The following is a 23,599-nucleotide window of genomic DNA, read 5'->3' on the forward strand; positions in this document are numbered from 1 at the left end:
TTACAACCGAGTTGTGCAGCAAAGCATTTGTGAAGCCACAACACGCACAACCTTGAGGCGGATGGGCTACAACAGCAGAAGACCCCACCGGGTACCACTCACCTCCACTACAAATAGAAAAAAAAGAGGCTACAATTTGCACAAGCTCAACAAAATTGGACAGTTGAAGACTGGAAAAATGTTGCCTGGTCTGATGAGTCTCGATTTCTGTTGAGACATTCAGATGGTAGAGTCAGAATGGGAACATGGACCCATCATGCCTTGTTACCACTGTGCAGGCTGGTGGTGGTGGTGGTGTAATGGTGTGGGGGATGTTTTCTTGGCACACTTTAGGTCCCTTAATGCCAGTTGGGCATCGTTTAAATGCCATGGACTACCTGAGCATTGTTTCCGACCATGTCCATCCCTTTATGACCACCATGTACCCATCCTCTGATGGCTACTTCCAGCAGGATAATGCACCATGCCACAAAGCTCGAATCATTTCAAATTGGTTTCTTGAACATGACAATGAGTTCACTGTACTAAAATGGCCCACACAGTCACCAGATCTCAACCCAATAGAGCATCTTTGGGATGAGGTGGAACGGGAGCTTCGTGCCCTGGAAGTGCATCCTACAAATCTCCATCAACTGCAAGATGCTAATCTATTAATATGGGCCAACATCTCTAAAGAATGCTTTCAGCACCTTGTTGAATCAATGCCATGTATAATTAAGGCAGTTCTCAAGGCGAAAGGGGGTCAAACACAGTATTAGTATGGTGTTCCTAATAATCCTTTAGGTGAGTGTATGTATATACAGTATATATACACATACAAATATACACACACATATACATACATTAAAAATCTTTCTGACCCCAAACTTTTGTACAGCAGTGTTTCTTGCAATAAACAGAGCAAGATATTCACTCACAACAAGAACATGAATGTGTATTTAAGGGAAAATGGGAAACAAAACACCTTTGACCCTTGTTTGTACAGACTTGTTTTAAACACAAAAACGATGATAAGGAAGATAATATATCTCTCTCACACACACTCCCTCAAAAGGAAAAAAAAACTGAATTAGAAATAAAGACGACAGAGAGAGAATGAATGAGTGACCCTTACCCGCTTAAAACCCCAAGAACCAAATTAAGAACAAAAAAGGAGCCAATGATGATTAAAGTGACAAAATAAAGCCATGGCCAGGAATTCCCTACAGCATCATTCACCTGGGAATGGAAGGAAGGATGGAGTATGGGGGGAGAGAGGAATGGATGGATGAAGGGGTAGAGTTGTAGAGGGATGAATGAATGATTAGTATGTGTCTGCTGGACATGGGCAGTTCTACATAACCCCTCTCTGGCTCGCTCAAGCCCAGTGCTTTGAGAAAGAAAACGTGTTTGATCAGAGTTCAGTCAGAGCTTGTTCTATTGTCCAAAAAACCACACACACACACACACACACACACACACACTTTCAGCACACAATGCTTACCCGCTCAACACACCCAGAACCAGATTTAGAACGAAAAAGGATCCAAAGATGACCAGACTGACAAAATAGACCCACGGAAGCTCATAACCCATGGCATCCTGCATCTGAGATGAGGAGGGGACAGTTAGAAAAAAGAAAGAAGAGCAGAGTGCAGAGGAAGACAGTCAGCAGAAACGAGTGCAGTGAACAGCACATGCTGGGCCCTCAGAAACCCAGAACATCAAGAAAACCCATGAAGCATAGAGCATATTCAACTGAGAGAAAGACAGAGAGAGACAGAGACGTTCAGCTGAGTCTGTTTGACTGCTTTAAAAGATGCCATCAGGAAAACCGTCAATCACTTTAAGTATCTGGAAGAGTGCAGAGGACTGAGATACAGAAAGATGGGCTTTAGAGAGCAGCAGTGATCACACACAGAGGGCTCAACAGGATTTCTTTCTGTTAGTGAGTCGGCTCAATAGTTCTGGTTTTTACAAATGTTTTCAGTGGCTCCACCACATTAGAATGTTCAATGTTTGCATTAGAAATATGTTTTTAATTCAATAAAAGTATTCAAAATTATATTGCTATAATGTAACTCCATAAATTCTTAAACACATTTTCACTAGAAAATTATGTCATACGATGCAAAATATTGGTTTGTTGTTTTCATCACATTTTTACTAGGGCTGTCAAATGATTAATCATGATGAATCGCATTCAAAATAAAAGTTTGTGTTTACAAAATATATGCATGTGTATAAAAACATTTATGTATATAATTGATATACTTTTTAATAAAATATTATATAATTTATATTATATACAAAAATAGAAAAATGATATATACTATTTTTCTTAAATATATTCACGCACGTGTGTATTTATATAATAAACACACACAGTACACACACATATATTATGCAAATACACTTTTATTTTGGATGCTATTAATCATGATTAATGACTTAATAGCACTAATTTTAATTGGAATTTCTGCAAATTAAAAAAAAATATCACAATGAAGAATCAGCAGAATATTTTCAATATAAAACATCCAAAAATACAAAAGTTTAAAAATTGCAAGGTATAAAAATGGATGTACAAAATCAATGAATGTCAAATTGTCAGTGGTAGTGCAGCACTGATCCGTAACAAACACTACTCACCTAGTCAAAAAAATACATATAAAAATGCAATAAAACAAATAAATAAAGATCACAAAACTGGATGTGGATTCCTAATAGAACTTCTATTTTCATTTGGAACTAAGAAGTAAGACCCTATTAAATAATCTGAGATTCTTTTTAGATTTTTACAGTTCTTTTGGGCATTGCATGATCTTTAACAGAATATGTACTTGTTTCATAATAATCTCTATACAAAATAATAACAATCACACTGGGATCTTTTAAAATACCCCCAAAATATATTTGGAACACTTTAAATGTTTTACATGGGTATTTTATCTATTCTATGTTCTAAAATACCTAGTTTTTGTGTGAAACCCTACAAGAAAAATTCCCATTATGGTTACATTAAGATTCCCTTGAGAATTTGTTGCAAATTGGGAAAGCCTCCTCTTTTTAACTAAAGACACTGGGTGATACTCCTAACCCTACCTCATTCATGTGTCTTTTCTCTGTAAAGGGACCATGTGTGCTTATACACTTCTATTTTAGGTGTAGTGTGCCGTTATTGGAGCAGACTCACCCAGTACAGGACGTCAGTCCAGCCCTCCATCGTGATGCATTGAAACACAGTCAGCATGGCAAATGCAAAGTTATCAAAGTTCGTGATTCCATCATTTGGGCCCGCCCATCCCATCATGCACTGTGTTACGTTGGCCGGGGTGCAATGGCGTCCATGGGCAGTGCCTGGGGCGCAGGGGGCCGGCTTCTCTTCAGATATAGTACCTGAAAGAAAACAGGATTCTGTCAGTTGATCTGGAGCCAATGACTAGAACAAGGAAGGAACAAATACTCATAAAATCCTGACCTCTGTGTCCATCTTTGAAGAAAAAACAGGTTCTGTGCATCTTGCCCATGAAGAGCTCGAGGCCGATGATGGCATAAATAATGATGACGAACAGAACGAGCAGAGCGATGTGCAGGAGGGGAACCATGGCTTTAATGATGGAGTTCAGCACCACCTGTAAACCTGCAAGCACACAGGAAAGGAATCTGAAAATACAGGAGATCATCACTTTTCTCAGGGTTTTCTGTTTTGTGAGTGAAGCATTTATATTCTAACTGTTTAAACTCGGAATATTGTCGATAATAAAATGATAATGATCCATTTACGAAGCCAGAACAGCTAAAAACAAATGGTCAATTATGGTATACAGTTTAAAAGTCATTATACTTTGGTGTTGAAAAAATATTTGCCTGCAGAATAAAGTGACTGCTTATTCAGAAGTATTCCAGAGGGACACATAATAACAACTAATGAATGTTCGCAATCTGGACAAAATTGGCAATCAGAAAGAAAATGGTTTTGCCTACACAACGATAAAATCTGTGCCTACACATGCTGATAAGAATGGCTTAATAGAGTTTTGACTTCTGGATTTCTGGGTTGTGATTACTGATTCTCCAATCGTTTCAGATCCTCCTACAGGAAGGAAATGTATTTAAATTCATGTTCTCTCAGTTTCTCGGTCCTGACTCATGGACAACTTACTCAACAGTCATCAGAAGAGAGTGTGTGTGTGTGTGTGTACTCACTAGGTACTCCAGATACGAGTCTCAGAGGTCTTAACACTCTAAAGGCTCGCAGGGCTTTTACATCAAACCCTGCAGCCTTGCCTCCCATTGAAGTCCCACCATCCCCTTTAGTGGCCTGCTCTAATATTGCACTGAAGAGCCTGAAAGAGAGATAGAAAGAGGACATTATCGCCTCATTTTTATCAATTATCATTCAGATTAAAACATCATTTAACTAAGCAGTCTTGACTTTTCCCTTGTTGCAGCAAATGCAAATCATGGGGGGAAAAAAAGTTATTTGTGGGGAATTTACTATTTTCTTTTGAAAGTTAACACTACTTTGAAACACTATGCAACATTTAGATACCGTACCAACCAATATTAAAATTATATTTTAAAATAAAATATTCTAGCCATTTTAGCTATTAGTTTTACTAATTATTCAATGCAAATAAAATATTCAAAATAAAATTGATATTTTAAGACTCTTTAGAAAAGTTTTTTTTAGAGATAGTTCATTTGTATTTTTATAATTTATTTGTATTTTATATATTTAGAATTTTATAAACCATTCTATGTTCCATGAACATAATTTCATATTTAAAACAATACATTTCATAATACCTTTGGTTACAATTTATTTTAATTACAGTGTAATTATTTGAAGTACTGAGGAACATTAATTAACTACATGGACTTACTATATGGTTAGGGTTAGGATTAGGGTTCGGATTAGAGTTACTTACACACAATTATGCATAATTGATTGTTTTTATAATAGTAAGTACATGTAGCGTATGTAACAAGGACACCGTAAAATAAAGTTTTACCCCCATATCAGCAATTTCAGCTTCTGTGCAAACACAAAAAAGATGTACAAAAAGCTGATTTTGTGTTGATATTTACTATCATTATCTTGTGTTCGAACCCTAGACATTATTTGTTTAATTTTAAATAAACTTACAATTTCTTTATTTGAAATCATCTTGTCAGTTGTTCTCTTTATGTTATGACTTTGAGCCGGGTCGTAACACTGACACCCAACAAAAAGCATTCTTCTCTATTAAAGTGTGTGACCTCTCAGATCATTCAAACTATGATAACCATATCACTTCCTCACATATGTTCCCATGTCTCGGGAGTTACTGCAGGTTACTCACCCAACCACCACGATGATGAAATCCAACAAGTTCCAGCCGTTCCGCAGGTACGCATTAGGGTGCCACAGCAGCCCGTATGCAATAACTTTCAGAAATGCTTCCACCGTAAAAATGATCAGAAAGAGATACTCCACCCGTTCCTAGACAGACAAAACAGAGACAAAGAGGATATTAGTTCTCTAATTGCATCAGCTCTAATATCTTTAAGCATAAAGCTGCTCGAAGCTCTAACAATGTACTGAGCCATTTGTCTGGATGACATTTTATTACAGATCAGGCCTATCAGAAAAGAACAGATATCACACACACAAACACACAGAATGTCGGTGCACCAGAGACACTGTGTTCGAGTGGATTATAGAGCAGAAATGCTCCGTCTGTAAATGCCAGATGAATTTCAAAGTCTTTGCTGACTGTCTCACAACTTTCCTGTGAGGATCAAAACACACAACTCTGCGAAAAGGGATATCAGACCTGATTTGTTTTAACTAGCTGTCAATTGATTTTAGAAAATGGAATAAAATGGCTGCATATCAGTAGTTCTCAAATGAAAATATGAAAATATATAAAAATATATGCTATTCTTGTGGCAGATTAAATCACTAATGTTTATAAATGATGTTCTGACCATTACACATTTAATAAGAAACCAAAAAAAAAAAGTAACATCTTCAAGCAGGTCCTAGAGACTGTATCTAAGTCAAAATAGATGATTTACACAGAAGAAAGACCATTAACTTGGAAATTACCATAATATCCCTGTAGCTAAGGGTTTTATTACACATGCAAAAAATTATGCTGCCAATTTCCTTTTTGGAGAGGATATTGAAATGAACACTGTGATAAGCCTTACTTTTAATAACTAGTCAATTTAGTACTTTAATGCATGTAAATGGTACTGAATTAACTGCACACAAAATGTGTGAAGATAATTCAGATGAGGAAAAAACACACATCTTAAACAATGCTACATGAATCCAAATGTTAAATAAATACATATAATTTAAAATATAATATATTTGGTTCTAATATAATAAATAACAATTAGGCTACTTGTAGATCACTTCAAACTATTTTTGTGTTCAGCAGAAAAAGCAGCAGCATAAGAATCTGAAACAACATGAGGGTGAGTGAATAATATTCTTTTTGGGGCGAATTACTCATTTAACAGGTGTTTTGTTTATGTGGAACCACATTATAAATCCAGCTGCTTTAAAAAACAGGGTTAAACGAAGCTGTTGTCACCTACTTTACTGTAGACCAAACTCTGAGATCTGGAATCAATCCGAGGCTCTTAAATTAATTAAGCTCAATTACTGACAAGAGCCCTCGGTCATCAGCGCAATCAACACCACAGCAATCCAATGTACACACACACACACACACACACACACACACACACACAGAGAGAGAGAAAACGTCTAGCTGTTACATTGAAACAGATGAATCTATTGTATTACATTTAATTATGGATTTATTTTGATGCCCTATCCTCATATTCCCTCTGTGTTTTACAGTGAGATTGGATAAGACATTAAAAAACAACACAGGCAGTCTAACATACAGTCCTGCTTGGCTTCACCCGTTTTCTTCTGATTTGCTGCGTGTGGATGTAGGAGGTCAAAGGTCGTGGGAGCTGCTCTGAGACCGTCTCGTCCCCTGAGAGCCATTTGGGTTTACAGAGCAAAATAAGGGCTTCAGCTTTGCTCACTGAGAGAAAGGGAAATATTCCCATGGCTCGGTCTGTCAACAGTCACTTACACAATACATTAGCTGCAGGAATCGTCAACCTGTTCTCAAATAGTGCATGGGTCTTCACAACCCAAATCTAGACCCATGAGTTTTGGGTCATCAGCCCAGATACATTTAAACAACAAAATCTGAAGCTTTTTAGTGTGTAAAAATGTATTAGCATTATGTGGGCCTCTTGAAAATTGAAAGAAAGGAAAAAATTATAAAAGACCCATTTTAAACAAAGTATAACTTACTGCAGGGCTCCAATATTCCCTCCAATTCTTTTCTCAGCACGAGCTGCCTTATATATGCTAAACACATCTGTATCAGTTCATCAGGGGACAATAACACGCATATCATATCATAACAGTTCCATATCTTATCTCTCCTTGTACGGTATATCTGTGAGGACAATGAAGATAAAGAGTTGTGTGTGTTTTGAATTTATGTGATGGTGTGCTTTATATTACTTATACACCATAATTCTGAGTTTACACTGCATATCCTTCAGCAAAAGACTGACCGTTTGCTCTCTGAAAGATGAAGAGAGAGCGAGAGAGACAGAGACGGTGTGAGTGAGAGAGCGATTTACAGGGCTACTCACTCATGCCCATAATTGCAGCAATAGCACATTAAAAAAGGTCAATTTAAGCCTGGAGTAGCGTAAGATATCTGTGCGAGTGAGAATGTATTATTAAGACTCTTAGAAGGCGAGACGTGTTAGTTTTCCTTTGAACCAGCTGGCACAGAGACACACACACACACACACTCAGAGGCATCTGGCGCAGTGCAACCCTGCACTCTCTGATCCAAAACCCGCTGACTCTCTCAGTCCCGTCTTGGACACACACACACACACACACACACACACACACACACACACACACACACACACACACACACACACAATGTAATGACTGACCAACTTAATTAACTTCTAGCTAATTAAAAAAAAAACTTTTACAAAAATCATCCTTTATAATTGCCATTTCCAAACATGTAGCCTATGCTGTCATTTTTCAGTGAAACACAAAAGGAGATTTTTATTGCATTTTATTTTTGAAGTTTTATGGCTTTATTTTGATATGACAGTAGGTGGACAGGAAGTGAAGTGTGAGAAAGAGAGGGAGATGGCATCAGGAAAGGACTCGAACTCGGGATGCCTGAAGTGCAAAAGCGCTACATGTGGGTGTGTCTTCAAAACAAGACAGAAATTACTTCTAAATTATGTTTTATATATATATATATATATATATATATATATATATATATATATATATAAAAATCTTGACAAAATAAAAAACATAGGTAGTTCATGATTCCTTTAAGGAAAAAAATATATTTCTGTGGTTTTGGCTCCGGAAAAACTTTTCGTTTGCTCATTGCGTGCACATGAAAAACTTTAGTGCTCCCCTGAGAAACTTTCGCGATCTCGATGGAACTCAAAGGTTTTGAGAGTGAACGCAAAGCAACTGTAATATAAAATTTTATCCGATCCATTTTTTCCCATCACCCTGTCTCTACAGGGAAGTGGTAGACCTGCGTTCACATTCAGATCCAAATCCGATACGCTGACGAGTGCCATCAACTTTGACGTCATTTGTTTTTTTGTGTTGTATTCAAACAAAATGTACCAGTCTGAACATCTGAATGTGATTACTTTTATTTTGTTTATAACAAGATATATATTATATATCTTGTTAGATATAAATACATAGACTATATACAGTCCTGCTCAACGTGTACATTCTATGTACTTATTATACCAGTGGTTTTCAACCTGTGGTCCGCGGCCCCGGTGATATTGCAGGTGGGCCGCCAATTATTTTCTGATCATTTCCAGTCCATTCTAGGGCTGTGCGATTAAAAGAAAACGTCCTAAAATCACGATTTGAGTGTGCGCATATGCCTAACTCCAGGTTCACACACTGTCTGTGATGCGCCTTTTTTCTGAGCCAATGTTGACGGATCAGAGCGTTCTCACTGCGGTAAAAGGCTAGAAATAAAAACGTGCGAAAATAATTAATGTCTAACACATGAGCATAGAGTGAATTTGTTAGTGAACAGGATGCAGTTTAAGTGAGAGGAGACACGTTTTAAGTGTGCACACTCTCTCCTCGCAAAGCAGCGTGTATCTGAGCAAGCACGACCGATTTTGTGACAGAGCAAAGGAAATCTGCTGCGAACAGAGAGATTCGCACTCGTGCATTATTTTAATGTGCTTTCGCGTTATATTTATGCGCTCTCACTGCTGACCGCATACACATACTGTATACACACTGCAAACACCTGAGGCACCGCTACAATTAATGAGCTCTATGAACAATGCATGGCAAAAAAGAAAAAAAAAGTCCCTGTATACAGGATTTTTTATTTATTTATTTATTTTGCCACAAGTCTATACATTTTTTTACATCTTCAACTATAGTGATAATTTTGACTTATGTCTGTTCTAGAGATGTTACAACTTTTTGATAAAGCTCTGATTGGTTTTCTTTTGGAAATATGTTTCAAATTAATCCTGAATGCATTTATGACTGTAAAAGCACAATTGCAAAATTGATCAAAAAAATCGGGAGTTTTTTTTTTGTTTTTTTGTCCATATCGCACAGCCCTAGTTTATTCAATAAATATAGTTTAAAATCTAGCTTCTGAGTACTAAGTTATTAACCCAACAATAGCGGGGTCAGTTAATTTTTTTGAAGTGGGCCGCGCAAACATATGTGTTTGGTTGTGTGGGCCGCGAGTTGAAAAAGGTTGGGAACCACTGTATTATACAATTACAATAACTGGGTAATAACTAAGTACTACCTACCCCTTAATCTAACTTTAACCTTATACTAGCAGGACTTCCTTGGGTGAGTACACTGCAAGTACACGGACCAGAAAAGTGTGTAAAAATGTTTGTCCTTTTTGGAGCTTTGTAGGAATATAAAATGTTGTTGTATAGACACAAAAAGTACAAAGATTATTCAAACATCTCATTTATGCACCAAAAAAAAAAACAAAAAAAAACGCATATCGGTCATTAAATAATGACAATATAAATTTTTGGTATTCCTTTAACTCTCATCTCATCTGCATTCAGACACAGCAATAATGTCGTTCACCACGGTTTCAACCAACCCCTTTCTTTTTCCACTCTCAAAAGTGAGAAACAATGATGAAGAACAAAATAGACTAGAGAAGACATGAAAAGAAGGAAGGAAGGAGCAGAGAGGCAAAAATGAGGAGTAAATGAGAGGAGGAGTGGAGAGATGGAAGGATGAAGACAGGAGAGGTGAGCTGTGCGCCTCTCTGGATGACAGTCACGATAATTCAATTTTCTGTGATGGGTGCCCAAACGGGGCCAGGAGCCAATCAAATTACAGTGAGCCGCTCGGGGGACAGACCCTCCCGATCTCTGTGACCTTACCTTTATGACCAGTCTGTCTGTAACCAAGGTAACAGGATTTGCGGTCAGCAGATGCCATGTCAGACCCCTCCCCCCCACACACACACACACCTCAACTTTCAAGTCACTCCTGACGGACCAATGATGTCACAAGGCAACACACTCTTTATTAGGTACACTACGGCAAATTGAAAAAAAAAATTGTGTGTATATATATATATGTGTTTTTTGGGCTTATATTTCCATATGGCCAAGAATCCTGTCAGAAACAACCAAATTAATTGGAGATTTAAGATGAAGTCCTGAGTCAGTTTAAATATTGACTGTACGTAGAGAGTCAGGAGCAGAAAACCCATAGCATGCTGCTAACTGTTTCCAAGACAACCAGAGCCCATCTTGGTCTCCATGGAGACAGCTGGTGAGCAGCAGCATGGCTGCGCCGGTACGCAGCGTCCTTCTGTGAATCCTGCGTGTGGAAGCGTTCACATGTGTCGCTCGGTTCACTTCAACCATTATCTGACACCACACGGTTCAATATGACAGGAAGCTTCACGGCACACGTGTGTGTTTAATACGCCTGCAGTCAACACAGAAACATGCTTTCTGCCTTATGGTCATAACACTGCAGATCTGTTGCATTTTATTCTTTTGAATCAAAATAACTATAATGCATCTTAGTAAAATATCTAAAATAGATGAATATCGCTTATTCACTATTGTGATAATGTACTAAATCGCTCTTTTTAAATAATTAAACAATTTTATAATTTGGCATTGTTAAATTATTAAATACTTTAAATACTTAAAGTATTATAATTAATATAATTGTTATTAACGTGCATGTCTTAAACCATTAAATATGTTTTTATTATATAATTATTTGTATAATTTGACATAAAAAAAAATTATATATATATATATATATATATATATATATATATATATATATATATATATATATATATATATATATATATGGACTATATTTTGACTATTTAGACAAAATTATTGATAATGTTTGTAAGTATATTTGGTATCTGTAATATAATTTGTATATTTTTATTTTCATAACCTGCACTTCCTAAAAAAATAAACAAGAAATTATTATTATTAAAAAAAGTATTAAAAATATTTAATTAAATATTATTATTTAATATTACATTATATAAACACACACACACACGCACACATTTTAGTAAGTTTATAAATAATGATATTTTAATTAGTATTTTAAGTTCATTTGGTTTGGCTGTGCAAACAACAATTTGAAAACTCAGCTTAAGTCTCTGTCAAATGTTTGTGACGGCAATGCACAAACAGTAGGCAGCATCATACTAAGAACTGTGGCTCTTTACCAATGTTTTTATTTTTTTCTTCTTCATGTAAGACTACTAGACGAGCTTCTTGAGCAAAGCTACCTTTTAATAATGTGCTTCCCCCACTTCTCAAATGTTCCCATGCTCCTGGAGTAAACCCCAAAAAACCTAGACGAAATAACCAAACGAAACATGCGCTAAAACAAGATATGAAGGGAGTTCTGGCAGTGTCGTAATTTCTCCAGAAATAACATTACTGGGTCTATTCATCATCACACTGCACTGACACCAGCAGCCCAGAGCATGTGCATATGTGTGTGTGTGTGTGTGTGTTTGAGAGAGGAATTATTTATGGTGCAGTGCTCAAACGCTATCTGAAAATGACTGCCAAATTCCACCCACTCTCCTACACATATAATAATAATAATCGACATGGGGTAGGAATCATATTTTCTCTGAGTGTATATATTTAAGGAAGGACCCCGATGGGTCTATTACTCTCATGATGATACATCTCATTGGCCAAAAGGGATCACTGCGCAAAGTTCGACCAATCTGAGGTTAGCAACTGCGAAAAGAGGAGGATCGCTGCATTTTTCACACTACTTTCTAAAATTAACCACATACTCATCTGTATACCCTTCCTTTCTCTCTCTCTTTGTTTCTCTCTATCTGTCTCAGCAGGTACCAAAAATATTCTGTCCCGTAGGAACAGAATTATCTGCAGCTTTGAGTTCTTAAGCATGAGTGTGTGTACGTTTGTATGCTGGGTGGCCTTTTTACCGTCTTAGGTAGAATCAGAAGCACACACACACACACACACACACCTTTTCAGCTTCACACTAAACCATTTTTCTTGGGTAAACATGATGTACAATTTCGACATGAAACTGAAATTGATTTCCTTTTATGTCAGTTAATCTTAAACAGCAGGGTCTTTTGGTAGGTAAATGGGACTGGATACATATTTGCTTTCACAATTCCACAATTTTAAACATAAAAAGTGGATTTTTTAATATCTTCATAGGACAATATAAATTGTGCTTTCGTGTGCTTAATTCATGCAGAATGGTTGCAATAGTGGTCCTATGGTGAATATCCTAACTCACTCTTTTATATATTTTAAATAATCTAAATGATAAAAATTAAATTTTCAACAAATATTATTTATTTATATTTATTCGTATGAATATTTATAAAAACATATTATTGCATTTATATTATAAATAATGTAAAATAAATTATAGCATTAATTTTATTTCTATTACTTTAGAAATTACAAACTGGAACCTGCTGTGAAATCTGCATGGGGAAATCTTTCACTCTTCAAAACTGTAGATTGCTTGGATTCCTATTAAAATGACAGGATTTCTCTGATGAAAAATTGCTGACTGTGACTGTGCCGTAATAGTGATTATTGCCCGTCTTGCAAGTTCCACTAATGTATGTAATCACCAATAAATAAAGGACTTTACAGTTGATTTTGTATGTTTAGGTCATTGCATTGACCGTTACGAAAGACAGCGTATTGCCGCTCTGGTACATGAGAAACTGAACACGGCGTGACAGTAGAGGATGCTGCTACCAGCAGGAGAGGAGAACGGGTATGAAAACAACATCAAGGATGGACAAAGCAGAGCTGCTTTTCACAAAGAAGAAAATCGTGTTAGTCTTTTAATTGACAGTGGAGGTTGGGTGGGTGGAGTGTAACGTACTGTTTTGTTGCTGGGTCAAGTGTAAAAGCTGTAAGGACGATCCTAACGATCCCAAGATTAAAGTGGAGCATGCTTGTTACCTGCGTTCAGTTACTGTATGTGTGACTTAGTAATAGAAAAGGAGATTTCATGGCTTATAAAAAGAACTTGCATCATAGATACATTAGGACACATGAATTGATAAGTTGCATGGGGCATCTCTCTTTCTTTCCTTTTCCTTCTATCTTTTTCTCTCTATCCATCTGTTGGACAGCATTTCTATGGCATGATTAAAGCAATATGACTCACTCTCCCATTCCAGTGACTCACAAAGAGAGAAGTAAGGGGGTTTTAAAGGAAGCTGTAAACTGTTGGGACTTAAAGCCACCAGCCCTATTACATGCCTACAGACTCACTGAGATCTGATACTCACACACATACAGACATACACCCGTGAACATACAGATGCTTGTGCACGTTTGCGGTCATAAATCACACATGTACACAATCACTGGTTTTACTAGTATAACTACTACTTAATTTAAAGCTATAAGCTCTATCCCAGAGGACCCCAGCTCCCCCCTTCTCTGCTTTGATGATCCTGGCCCGTCGGCCATGTAAACGGGTGCGATTCTCATCCGGACCGCGGGTCGGGCAGCTCACGTCTCTGGTGGCGTGGGAGTCCCTCAACGCTCCCTTCCTGAACCCATGAGAACACCAGTGTGCATGCACGGGGAAGAGACCGGTCTCACGAGGAGAGGCGCGTTTGGCTTTTCAACAGTGGCAGTGATGAGTCTCCATTCACATCAGGTGTGCCCCATCACACGCCGCCAGTCCTGCCTCATCCAGTGCCCCTCCTCTCTCACACACCCACTCCTGTCGGGAGCCTGGTAAAGGGCAGCGATTTAGGACGTGGTGACGATGACAATCAGGGAGGAGGCTGCTGACTCGTCACATTATATATATATATATATATATATATATATATATATATATATATATATATATATATATATATATATATATATATATACACACACATTATATAACATCGAGAGGTGGCAGGGTGGGTGTCTTGAAGGTCCCTCAGGCCAGGCTTGTTCAAGATGGGATGCCTCCAAGGTGGTATCGGATCTGGGTTCAATGGTCGGAGTAGGCAAATCGGTGAGCCACTGCGAAGCAGACAGACTAGGAGGCCATGGTGGAGCAGGCAGCTTGGGGAACCATGGCGGAGCAGACATTTCAGGAGGCCAGGCCTCTGAACTCGGCCCGACCTCTACAGATGAATCCCTATAAGACCGGTGTCTCCCCAAAAATCCTTGGGGAGAATATGGCTTCTGAGGCCCTCTGTGGGCAGGATGGGGGACTGGACCCCTTTTCGGGCTGGACATGAGAACTGGAGCCATCCTTGGGCTGGACATGGGAATTGGAGCCCTTTCTGGAGTGGACAACAGTCGCTTCTTCCTTATGGTGCTTTTCCACTACACAGTACCAGCTCGCCTCACTTTGTTTGGTTTTTCACTGTCTAAAAGTTGTGCCTGTACCTGCTTCCAGATACTTTTTTTCGTATCACCTCTGGCGAGGTTCTGAGTGAGCTGAGGCAATACTAAAATGTGATGTAAAAACACAGCAGACTGCTGATTGTTCAGAAAGAGTCGTCACTATTCACTGCGTCATCACTGCATGCGCCAGACAGAGTATCCTGAATAAATAAAATAGTTTTGCTGCCCTCAGCCTCTCCAGAAACAATGTTTATCTTCTTGCTGTGAGAAACAGCCACATCTTGAGGATCAAAAACAGCATACACTCGATTTCCTCCATTGTCCTGTGTGTAGGTAGTGGGTGTGTGTCGCATAGAAGATTACATCACGGAAGTTTCCTGCGGCATCACTTTGACGAACAGGTAATATGGTGGAAGTACTATCTGCAATGCAAAAAGGAGAAAAAAGCGAGCCGAGATGAGGCGAGTCGAGTCGAGTTGAGCTAGTACTGGTAATGGAAAAGCGCCATTTGATTCCTCCCTTGATTTGGGGTTAAGGCTTGACTTCGGAATGGCAAGCAGGCTTGAGAATGCTGCGGCCGCCAGGTGTGACATCGGAACTGCCGGCGGTTCTGGGCTAAGAATGAGGGAGAAGCTTTGGAGGACTCTGGGATTCCTGGGTTGGGCAGGTGGTCAGAGCCGTTGGGGCGGTATGTTGGGGTTCCTGGCGTGGGGTGAGCTGGGGAGACACAGCAAACTCCAGAGGGGCCTGCACGACAATACTTTGAATTTTCCTTTATTCTTTCTACTTCAAATTCGGAACTGTTTAAATAAAGTACGAGATTAATCAGCTCCATCAAGGGAAAATCACACATGGGAAGATCGCAGTGGATAGTCTCATTGTCAAGCCACAGCTGGAAACACACACCTATAGCAGCGTTGCGCCAGCTCATCCGGTTAGCAAGCTCAAGGAATTCCTCCACATATTGCTCCAACCTCTGCCTGCCCTGCTGCAAACACCACAGCCTGTCCTCAGCTTCTCTCAGCCTTCTCTTTTTAGGTCCACTGTTCTTTCACAATTCACTGGAGCAAGGGAATATGGAGATGAGGAGATGTTGAATAAACTTCAGCAATCTTTAATAATAATCCAAAAATAGAAACAACTTCGGGAGCACATGAGCACATTTCATCGGGACGATGAAACTCTGAAAAGAACAATCCTTAAATAAACAACTCAATCAGGGGAAAACAAGACACACCTGGAATCAAACAGAACACAATCAGGGAACAAGAAGGCAAAATATGGGCATATAAAATATGGGAAATACAAGGGAAAACTAGATCAAAACAAACAGAACAGTCCCTGGGTGTGACACAAAGCAATCTCACAAGAACTAGATTTTTTTTTTTTTTTTTTTTTAGCCATAATGACATAAAAATCAACATGAAATAGGCTTCTTTTTTTTGAGCAAAATATAATTTCCTATTTTTTCCATTACATGATGGCACATAAAGTGCTGAACAAATTACTGACATTATATGATATTATACTATAACCTCTGCACAATAATTAGACCAATGAATGTAATACACACAACAAGACAGACAGAGACATCTGTCCTTTTGTGCAATTGGCTGGCAGGAGTGATCACAGCGAAGCACAAAAGCTTAGAAAGAAAGAGAGGGGAAAAGCTGGCCTGCTTTTCTCAGTGGAATGTAAATAATGTTAATGAGACCGGTGTGACATCCCAGTGATGGACTCAAGCCAAATATTTCAGATGTCTCTTCTCGCTGCCTAGCTTAGACCTTTAACTAACAGCACACAACCTGAAAACACACTGTTGCACCTCCACCTACATGTCTTTCTTTATTTCTGGCTGAATTTTGTAGAGAAATCTCATCTAACTGTCCTTGTCATTTCTCTTTTAACTCTCTAAACACATGTTTTCATTTACATCTATTGTTGCTATGGCAACACACTCACACAGTGCCTAAGAACATAAAGAAGTTTAACAAGATATGACATTATAAGAAAACAGTAGGAGAAGTGTGTCAGAAAGAGAGAAAGACTTTACTGTTTCTCAGCAGCATTTTAAATCACAGTCTGAATTGATCTCATATGGGAATGTCTGAGGTTTTTTGAAGGGCTATTAAATGTCCAGACAACGTCCAGAAGGGCTATTAAGTTCATAAACAATTCATTGTCAATGTCCAGTTACATTTACTTAAATAGCTCCACTCTGGACAAGCAACAACTGTTTGAAGTAACATGGCTTAGTTTGTGTTTGTGCCACCTTCAGCATAGTTTTCAAGCTACATCTGTTTGCAGGCTTAGAAATCGCACACCACAGTTTCCATTAAATGAATAAACTCACTCTTCAGACAGAATCATCAATGACCTCAGATGTCACTGAAAAACTGAATGAGTCAGTAAAAACACACAGTGCTCAACTGAACTCTCTACAATTGCTGAACTTAACTACAGAACAGAATGGAGGGAAATACAAGATAGTCAGACTGAACTACAGGGCAAAAACTATAAACTGTATGATAGACACACACAAAATAAGAGGACAGACAATGATCCACAGGACAGATTATCAACTACAGGACAGGGGCCTTAAAGGTGGGGTAAGCGATTTTTGGTAGCCAATGTTGACATTTGAAATCACCAAAACAATCACTATATATACACATCTATGGTCTACACTGGATGCAGCGTGGCACGCAAGACAAATCCCGACCAAAAACCGCTGCTGCATTCTATTCATGACGTATTGACACAAATTTCAAATGATTTTTAATGGTCACTTTGTCACGTCTGGTGTAGGCTACTAGACCGACTTTAGCTGTTGCAGCATAAACACTGTTACACTTACCAATCGAGAAGAAACAAAGCAATCTTGGAATCCGATTGGAGGCCTTTCACTCCTTAAAGGCCATCTTTCAATTTAATTTTATAACTTAATTTATACAGAATATTGCATGAAAATGTAAATTTAAAAAGACATACATAAGAATACATATGTTTTACAACACCCACGGGCAGAAATTAAGAAAAAAAAGTGCCTATTCTAAGCTACGCTCCAAAAACCCGCCTTTTCCCAGAGAACGCGTCATATGACGTAACGACAGGCAAACATAGGCGCTGCAGCCCTGGTTCTCAGTGTGGGTTTACGTAGTCTGAGAGGTGGAAACAGAAAATAGAGATTGTCGTTCTCGTTATTATAGTTATAGTAGGTTTGAGTTGTCACAATGGTGAATTCTTGTGTTTGTTTTGGATGCAACAACTCCAACTTGTCTGGCCATAGGGTCCACCGATTTCCAAATAAGAAACACAAAGATTTCCGTGCTTGGATACGTTTCGTCCAGGCAAAGAGAAGCAATTTCGCTGCCTCCTCGTTGACAAGACACACGATGGTATGTGAAAAACACTTCACACCGGACAGCTACAACCAAGGAGATCTTATGGAATTTCGCATGGGATTTCGACGAAAAGAGTGGGTTAGGCTGGCAAATGGAGCTGTGCCATCGGTGCATGCAGGTCCACCTGCAAAATCTGGCGGGAGTGAAGAGTCTAACGTTAATGTTAGCACTAGGAGAGAATCTGCGCGTCCAAAAAGGGAGCTTTGCACAGTAAGTCTTATAATACCATATATAAATTGTTGTATCGAAATGTAGCTCTGCATGTAATTTCTGCAAATGTATTTTTCTTGACGTTATAATGGTCTTGGCATGGCACGAAAGCCCGCCTAGCTGCCGTCAGCTTACTCTTGTTACACCCCGTGAGGCGGCACATGAGCCTCCTGACACTTATTTTATTGAGCTATTAAGACCAGGTTCCAGAAAATTGTATTTTTTTAATAAAACATTTATGTGGTTGCATTCGCATATTACTACTCGGTTAAATTCACGCATGAATTTTCCTGCATTTAACTTGTTTTAGCGCCCGCCAAATAGATTTTTTTCCCTGCCAAAGTGAGTAATGTAGATGAACTGCTGCCCTTGTGACAGGGTGCATGTTTAACTGAAAGAATGAGCAGAGCGCGCGCACACTTTTCACCGTCTCCAAAACGCATCCAAGTAATTCTTGGTTTTCTTTGACTAATCGAAGCTGGTATCAACAAGGCATATGCGAGAGAATGCAGCTCGGGACTACTTTGAAAAGATTTTAAAAAGATTAGCAGTCTTTTAAATAATACATGAATGGGGGATTTTCATGAAAGGACTACATTTTTTTTTTAAGTTCAAAGTTGTGATTTCGGTCTGTTTTCAGATTTTGGGAGAGAGTGCTGCCAGCAAAGACGGGGGCGGTGCAACTGGCACTTCAGATCCTGAAGATGATGGAGATGGAGACATCTCTACAGTGGACCCTGAGCCAGAAGTGGTCCATCGTGGATCACAGTGCAACATAAGATGTTTACATCGTTCATTAGGTAGTTAGCTTATATCTAGCATTCACCATACATGCCATATACAATCACAAATAAGGATTATGTCAAAAATTTTCATGATCTCCATGGTTACTATTTTGTCATTTCCACTTTTCAGACAGTAAACATTAAAATATTAAGAACTCCATAATGTTAGAAAAATACATTTTTTACTGGGTTGCATTAGATAGTGCATGTGTTGTTACCAATGAATGTACAATGGTGAACAATTAGTAAGATGAATCTCTTTCATCTAAGGTGTTCAGGTAAAGCCTCAGATGGTGGATGTGGGGACTCAAACCGAAAGGTTTGAGCATCGCAGATCAACTCCACTGGCCAGTCCTGAACAAAGTGATGATGAATGGTCATTTTCTGATATCATCAATCATTCTGGTGATATGTCATGGAGTCCAGGGGAGGAGATGTTGAGCGAGTCCTCTGAGGAGGAACCAGAAGAGCTGGAATCTCTCACTGACCCAAAGTAAAAACCTTTTTATTAATGGAAACTGTTTCTGATTGTGTATCAAAAAATGTCATAGTCAGAATTAATGTGTGTTTTCCTTTTCTTGTTTTCAGTGCTGTTGACAAGTTCATTGTTTGCCAGAGGCAGTTGCTGTCCTTGTTCACGGTTTGCTCTGCATGCTGCGGGGAAACCCAGGGACACATAATGCACCCGGAAGGAACTTTCATAAAAGTCAAGCAGGTAATGTCTTATTTGTCAACTGTGTATGAGGAGCTGAATTATAGTCTGTGAATGTACAGTATGTATATTAATTATTTGTCTTAACTATACAGGTTTTTTACTGGCTCATCTTAAAGCTGCTTGAGTATTGAATCTTCTATCATCTTTCAGGCCTGCGGAACTTGTGGTTATGAGCGTTACTGGCAAAACCAAGAGAAGGTGCATCGAAACATGCCTGCCTGCAACCTTTTACTCAGCGGTGCCATCCACTTCTCAGGTTGCATGGCTACTCAGACAATCAGGATGCTGAAGCTGTTTGGACTGCAGTGCATAAGTCCCGGGACTTTTTTTCTGCCATCAGCGCTATTACACTATCCCTACCATCGTGCAGGCCTGGAGGACTGAGCAGAGGGGGATCATCAGGGAGTTGAAGGAGACTGGGGGTGGATTGATCCTGTCTGGTGACTGCAGGTAGATTGGTCCAGCTCACGTCACTGATGTAGAACAGGTCAATGTGTTTTTGCATTAACCTATAAATGTAACTGTTTTTGACGTTCTTAGATCAGATTCTCCTGGACACTGTGTCAAATACGGTAGCTACTCCTTGATTGAGGATCGAATTAACAAAGTTTTGGATGTTCAGCTTGTCCAAGTAAGCTGATGTCACACATAAATCTTGTGTCTGATTTAGTTACTGATATTACTGTTACTGTTCAGTAATAATCAGTTGGTTTTACAGAGCTCAGAAGTCCCAAGCAGCTCTTGGTGTGAGCTAGAGGGTCTAAAGCGGAGTATGCAGTTCCTGATGGACCAAGACATGCAAGTATCTGCTCTGATAACAGACAGAAATCGGCAGGTAATGATGCTAGGAGAGATCTAAATCTGGACAGCATTGACAGGCACAGTATCACTCAATCAATCAATAAATTCTAAATTCTATAAAATCAATTTGTGTTTTAGGTGGCCAAGTGGGTACGTGAGAAAATGTGTTCAGAAGGAACAAGGCATTTCTTTGACGTCTGGCATATTGGGAAAAGTATGTATTGGGATGTTGGTAGTTCTATATAACAGACTTGTTTTTTTGTAGTTAAATTCAATTTCCTAATAATTTCCTAATAATTTGCTCTGCTCTGTTTGTCTGCTCTGGAACACGTGTACAGAAAGCACTGGATGCTGCTGCAAAAGAGAGGGACTGTGAGGATCTGAAGCTGTGGAGGCCAGCCATCATCAACCATCTCTACTGGACCGCAGCTTCCACCCCTACAGGAGATCCAGATGAGATGCAGGCAAAATGTACAGGACATACATGAACACAGCACTCCTGCATTTGCCAGCTGCGCACATCCACCGTTGGAAGGAGAGGCAAGAAACAAGGAGTGGCTGGAACCAGGTACAACAGATGTCACATTTTTTTCAGTGCTTGTAAATTTTAGTTTGGTTTTATCAATACATAACCCCATGTGTACTAATAATTACTTGTGTTATGAAATGCAAGGGATTATATGACAGAATACGTTTTATTCAGGATCACCAGCACCCACTAAACTGGAGAGTGTAGCTGCCAGGAAAGCACTGGTAAAGGATATTCAACAATTGTCACATCAGCATCAGACATTCTCCCTGGAGGCCTACCATTCCCTCATTCTGCACTTTGCTCCCAAACACACTGGCTTTTCTTTTCTTGGGATGTACAGCAGGTAGTGTTATCACTTAAAAGTATCGATACTAATAAAATTAGTTTTATTTTCTTTTTTTCTCAATTTCAGGAAATGATGACAGAATGAATATGGCTAAAAACTAATGCAGTCTTGTATAGCAGACCAAAATGTTATAGATTGATAACAGCATTACATATTGTTTGCAAAAAAATAATTGCAAAGATGAGTCATTGTCTTAGACCCATTTGAACTGAAAAAATTAATGTCATATATTTCTGTTGCATTTCACTGCATTGGGTTAGCTTTGGAGACCTAATGTTCTATCTACTTATCTCGTACAGACTTCTCTTGGCAGCCCTACATTTCAATAGTAATGGCAACAGAGATGTAGCGCGAACTAGTGAGGGTGAGGGACGCTACGCTGTTCGCTACCCACGGTTTCGGAAAGGTGGCTGGGTAGTCCACCCCATCAAGGAGAAACCATCTTACGGTTAGTAGTTTCACTTAGTTTTTCAATATCTTTTTTGTGTGAATCTATCTATTTTTATGTGAGTCAACCATGTAACTAAATGTTTTCTAAACATTTCTCTCCTAAAGTATACGCAACAAATCTTATGGTCTCTCTGGTAGAGGAATACTGCAAGTCACCACAGGCCCTCTGCTGCACCGCCCCCCTCACCTCTTCCGTCCAGAAGGTTGCCAAGGATGAGGCAGTCAGCCTCCATCTCGCACGACACTCACGTTTTAACATGTAATAAAAGATCAATTTTACCAGTAGTTTGTTTCACTATGGATTTATTAATCGTCTTCCAAGCGGGGCCACTGAAAACCTTTGTATGTCTGTCCCTCCTCTGCAAACTGCCTCCTTATTCCTGACACAACACATGAAGGTATGGCTTTCCTAATGTTCCTGCCTAGTATTCCGTACGCCCAGCGGACAACCTGCCTGTATGCTGTGTATCGGAACTGCCTGTGGTGGAGATTGGGACATATATACATTTTGATCATACCATGTTTTCATAGTAAACAATTCCAATGGTAAATATTGCATGTCCTGTTGGCTGATATTCTACTGTACTACACAACCCCAAAGTTGTTTTTATAGTAAGTATATGGAAACCACTCAGTTTAACAACCTGCTTAACAGGATTTACTATTTTGGTGTAGAAAAGCTATTTTGAATTGCAGTAAAATAATTTTTGCTCAAAACCTACTCTGGTCTGCTGGCTTGAAGAGGGCCATGCTCCTGTCTGAAGTTCATGTATGCTATCTGCAGCACAAAAGGATTCAGACAGGATGCTTCAAACCCTGGATGGAGTGTGAGGCAGGTAATGTCTTCTGGGGGATCAAGGTTTTGGACAAAGGACCAATAGGCGTCGACCTCCCTACAGCACACACTCTCCACTGCTGATGGCATAGCCTCACATCTACCACACAAGCACCTGTTAAACAAATGAGCTAAGATAAACTCACTCTCCTTCCCTCCTTGTAGCTTTAGTGGTTGGTGTAAGACTTGGAAGTACTTACTTCCTAAAACTTGGGTAAATATGAACTGTAAAAAGACACACCCCCTGTACAGTATAGGCTGTCAATTAGATGCATTTATCTGCATGCCTTACAACCAGTATCCCTCCACGTGACAATAAAAGATCCTTGTTACAATGACTGTATTTATATGAACAGCATATTCCCGTCCTAGCCGGAAGACTAACTGCTTTCATACAGGTACTCCACAGTACATGTGAGCTCATTTACATTATGTCCGTCGGAAATACTAAGAGGTGAGTAGTATAACAGCCGACTAAGTTCGGAAGTCCAGCTGTCCGGTTATGTTGTTCAGATATACGGCCCAAACGCTTGACATCTGCAGAAGCAGAACAT

The 23,599-nt window shown here is 39.0% G+C and overlaps 2 protein-coding genes and 1 long non-coding RNA gene across 6 annotated transcripts in view; 2 read left to right on the plus strand and 1 right to left on the minus strand.

The window, feature by feature from the left end:
• cacna1c (calcium channel, voltage-dependent, L type, alpha 1C subunit) overlaps window positions 1–23,599 on the minus strand; it is a 136,480-nt gene that overhangs the window by 35,335 nt on the left and 77,546 nt on the right. For 3 of the 4 annotated variants that reach the window (XM_052553966.1, XM_052553965.1, XM_052553967.1), the window contains exons 4-8: window positions 5,328–5,467; window positions 4,189–4,328; window positions 3,461–3,622; window positions 3,176–3,378; window positions 1,484–1,587 (exon numbers count right to left, since the gene is read on the minus strand). In XM_052553966.1, the coding sequence (XP_052409926.1) occupies window positions 1,484–1,587; window positions 3,176–3,378; window positions 3,461–3,622; window positions 4,189–4,328; window positions 5,328–5,467 (749 nt within the window). Of the gene's footprint in view, window positions 1–1,114; window positions 1,219–1,483; window positions 1,588–3,175; window positions 3,379–3,460; window positions 3,623–4,188; window positions 4,329–5,327; window positions 5,468–23,599 lie in introns of all 4 variants that reach the window. The other variant, XM_052553968.1, reaches the window with a different exon arrangement.
• On the plus strand, window positions 19,036–22,495 carry LOC127956193 (uncharacterized). Its single transcript, XM_052553972.1, has 6 exons — window positions 19,036–19,381; window positions 19,637–19,859; window positions 19,955–20,081; window positions 20,232–20,337; window positions 22,060–22,208; window positions 22,316–22,495. Exons 1-5 carry the CDS (start codon window positions 19,165–19,167, stop codon window positions 22,107–22,109), a joined length of 723 nt encoding a protein of 240 aa, XP_052409932.1. The 5' UTR covers window positions 19,036–19,164; the 3' UTR covers window positions 22,110–22,208; window positions 22,316–22,495.
• LOC127956194 (uncharacterized) lies at window positions 20,653–21,098 on the plus strand. The gene is made up of 3 exons (XR_008153510.1): window positions 20,653–20,712; window positions 20,800–20,916; window positions 21,021–21,098. It is a non-coding gene; the product is annotated as an uncharacterized LOC127956194 (long non-coding RNA).

This window comes from Carassius gibelio, chromosome B4, assembly GCF_023724105.1.
Source record: "Carassius gibelio isolate Cgi1373 ecotype wild population from Czech Republic chromosome B4, carGib1.2-hapl.c, whole genome shotgun sequence".
In the NCBI taxonomy this organism is placed as follows: Eukaryota; Metazoa; Chordata; class Actinopteri; order Cypriniformes; family Cyprinidae; genus Carassius; species Carassius gibelio.

Excerpts from the sequence above, each read along its gene's own strand:
- LOC127956193 (XM_052553972.1), top strand. The coding sequence starts at position 19,165 with ATGAAAGGACTACATTTTTTTTTTAAGTTCAAAGTTGTGATTTCGGTC. Across the intron at positions 20,082-20,231 it reads CTTTCATAAAAGTCAAGCAG|GCCTGCGGAACTTGTGGTTA; the intron begins GTAATGTCTTAT and ends ATCATCTTTCAG. Across the intron at positions 20,338-22,059 it reads CGGTGCCATCCACTTCTCAG|ACTTCTCTTGGCAGCCCTAC; the intron begins GTTGCATGGCTA and ends TATCTCGTACAG.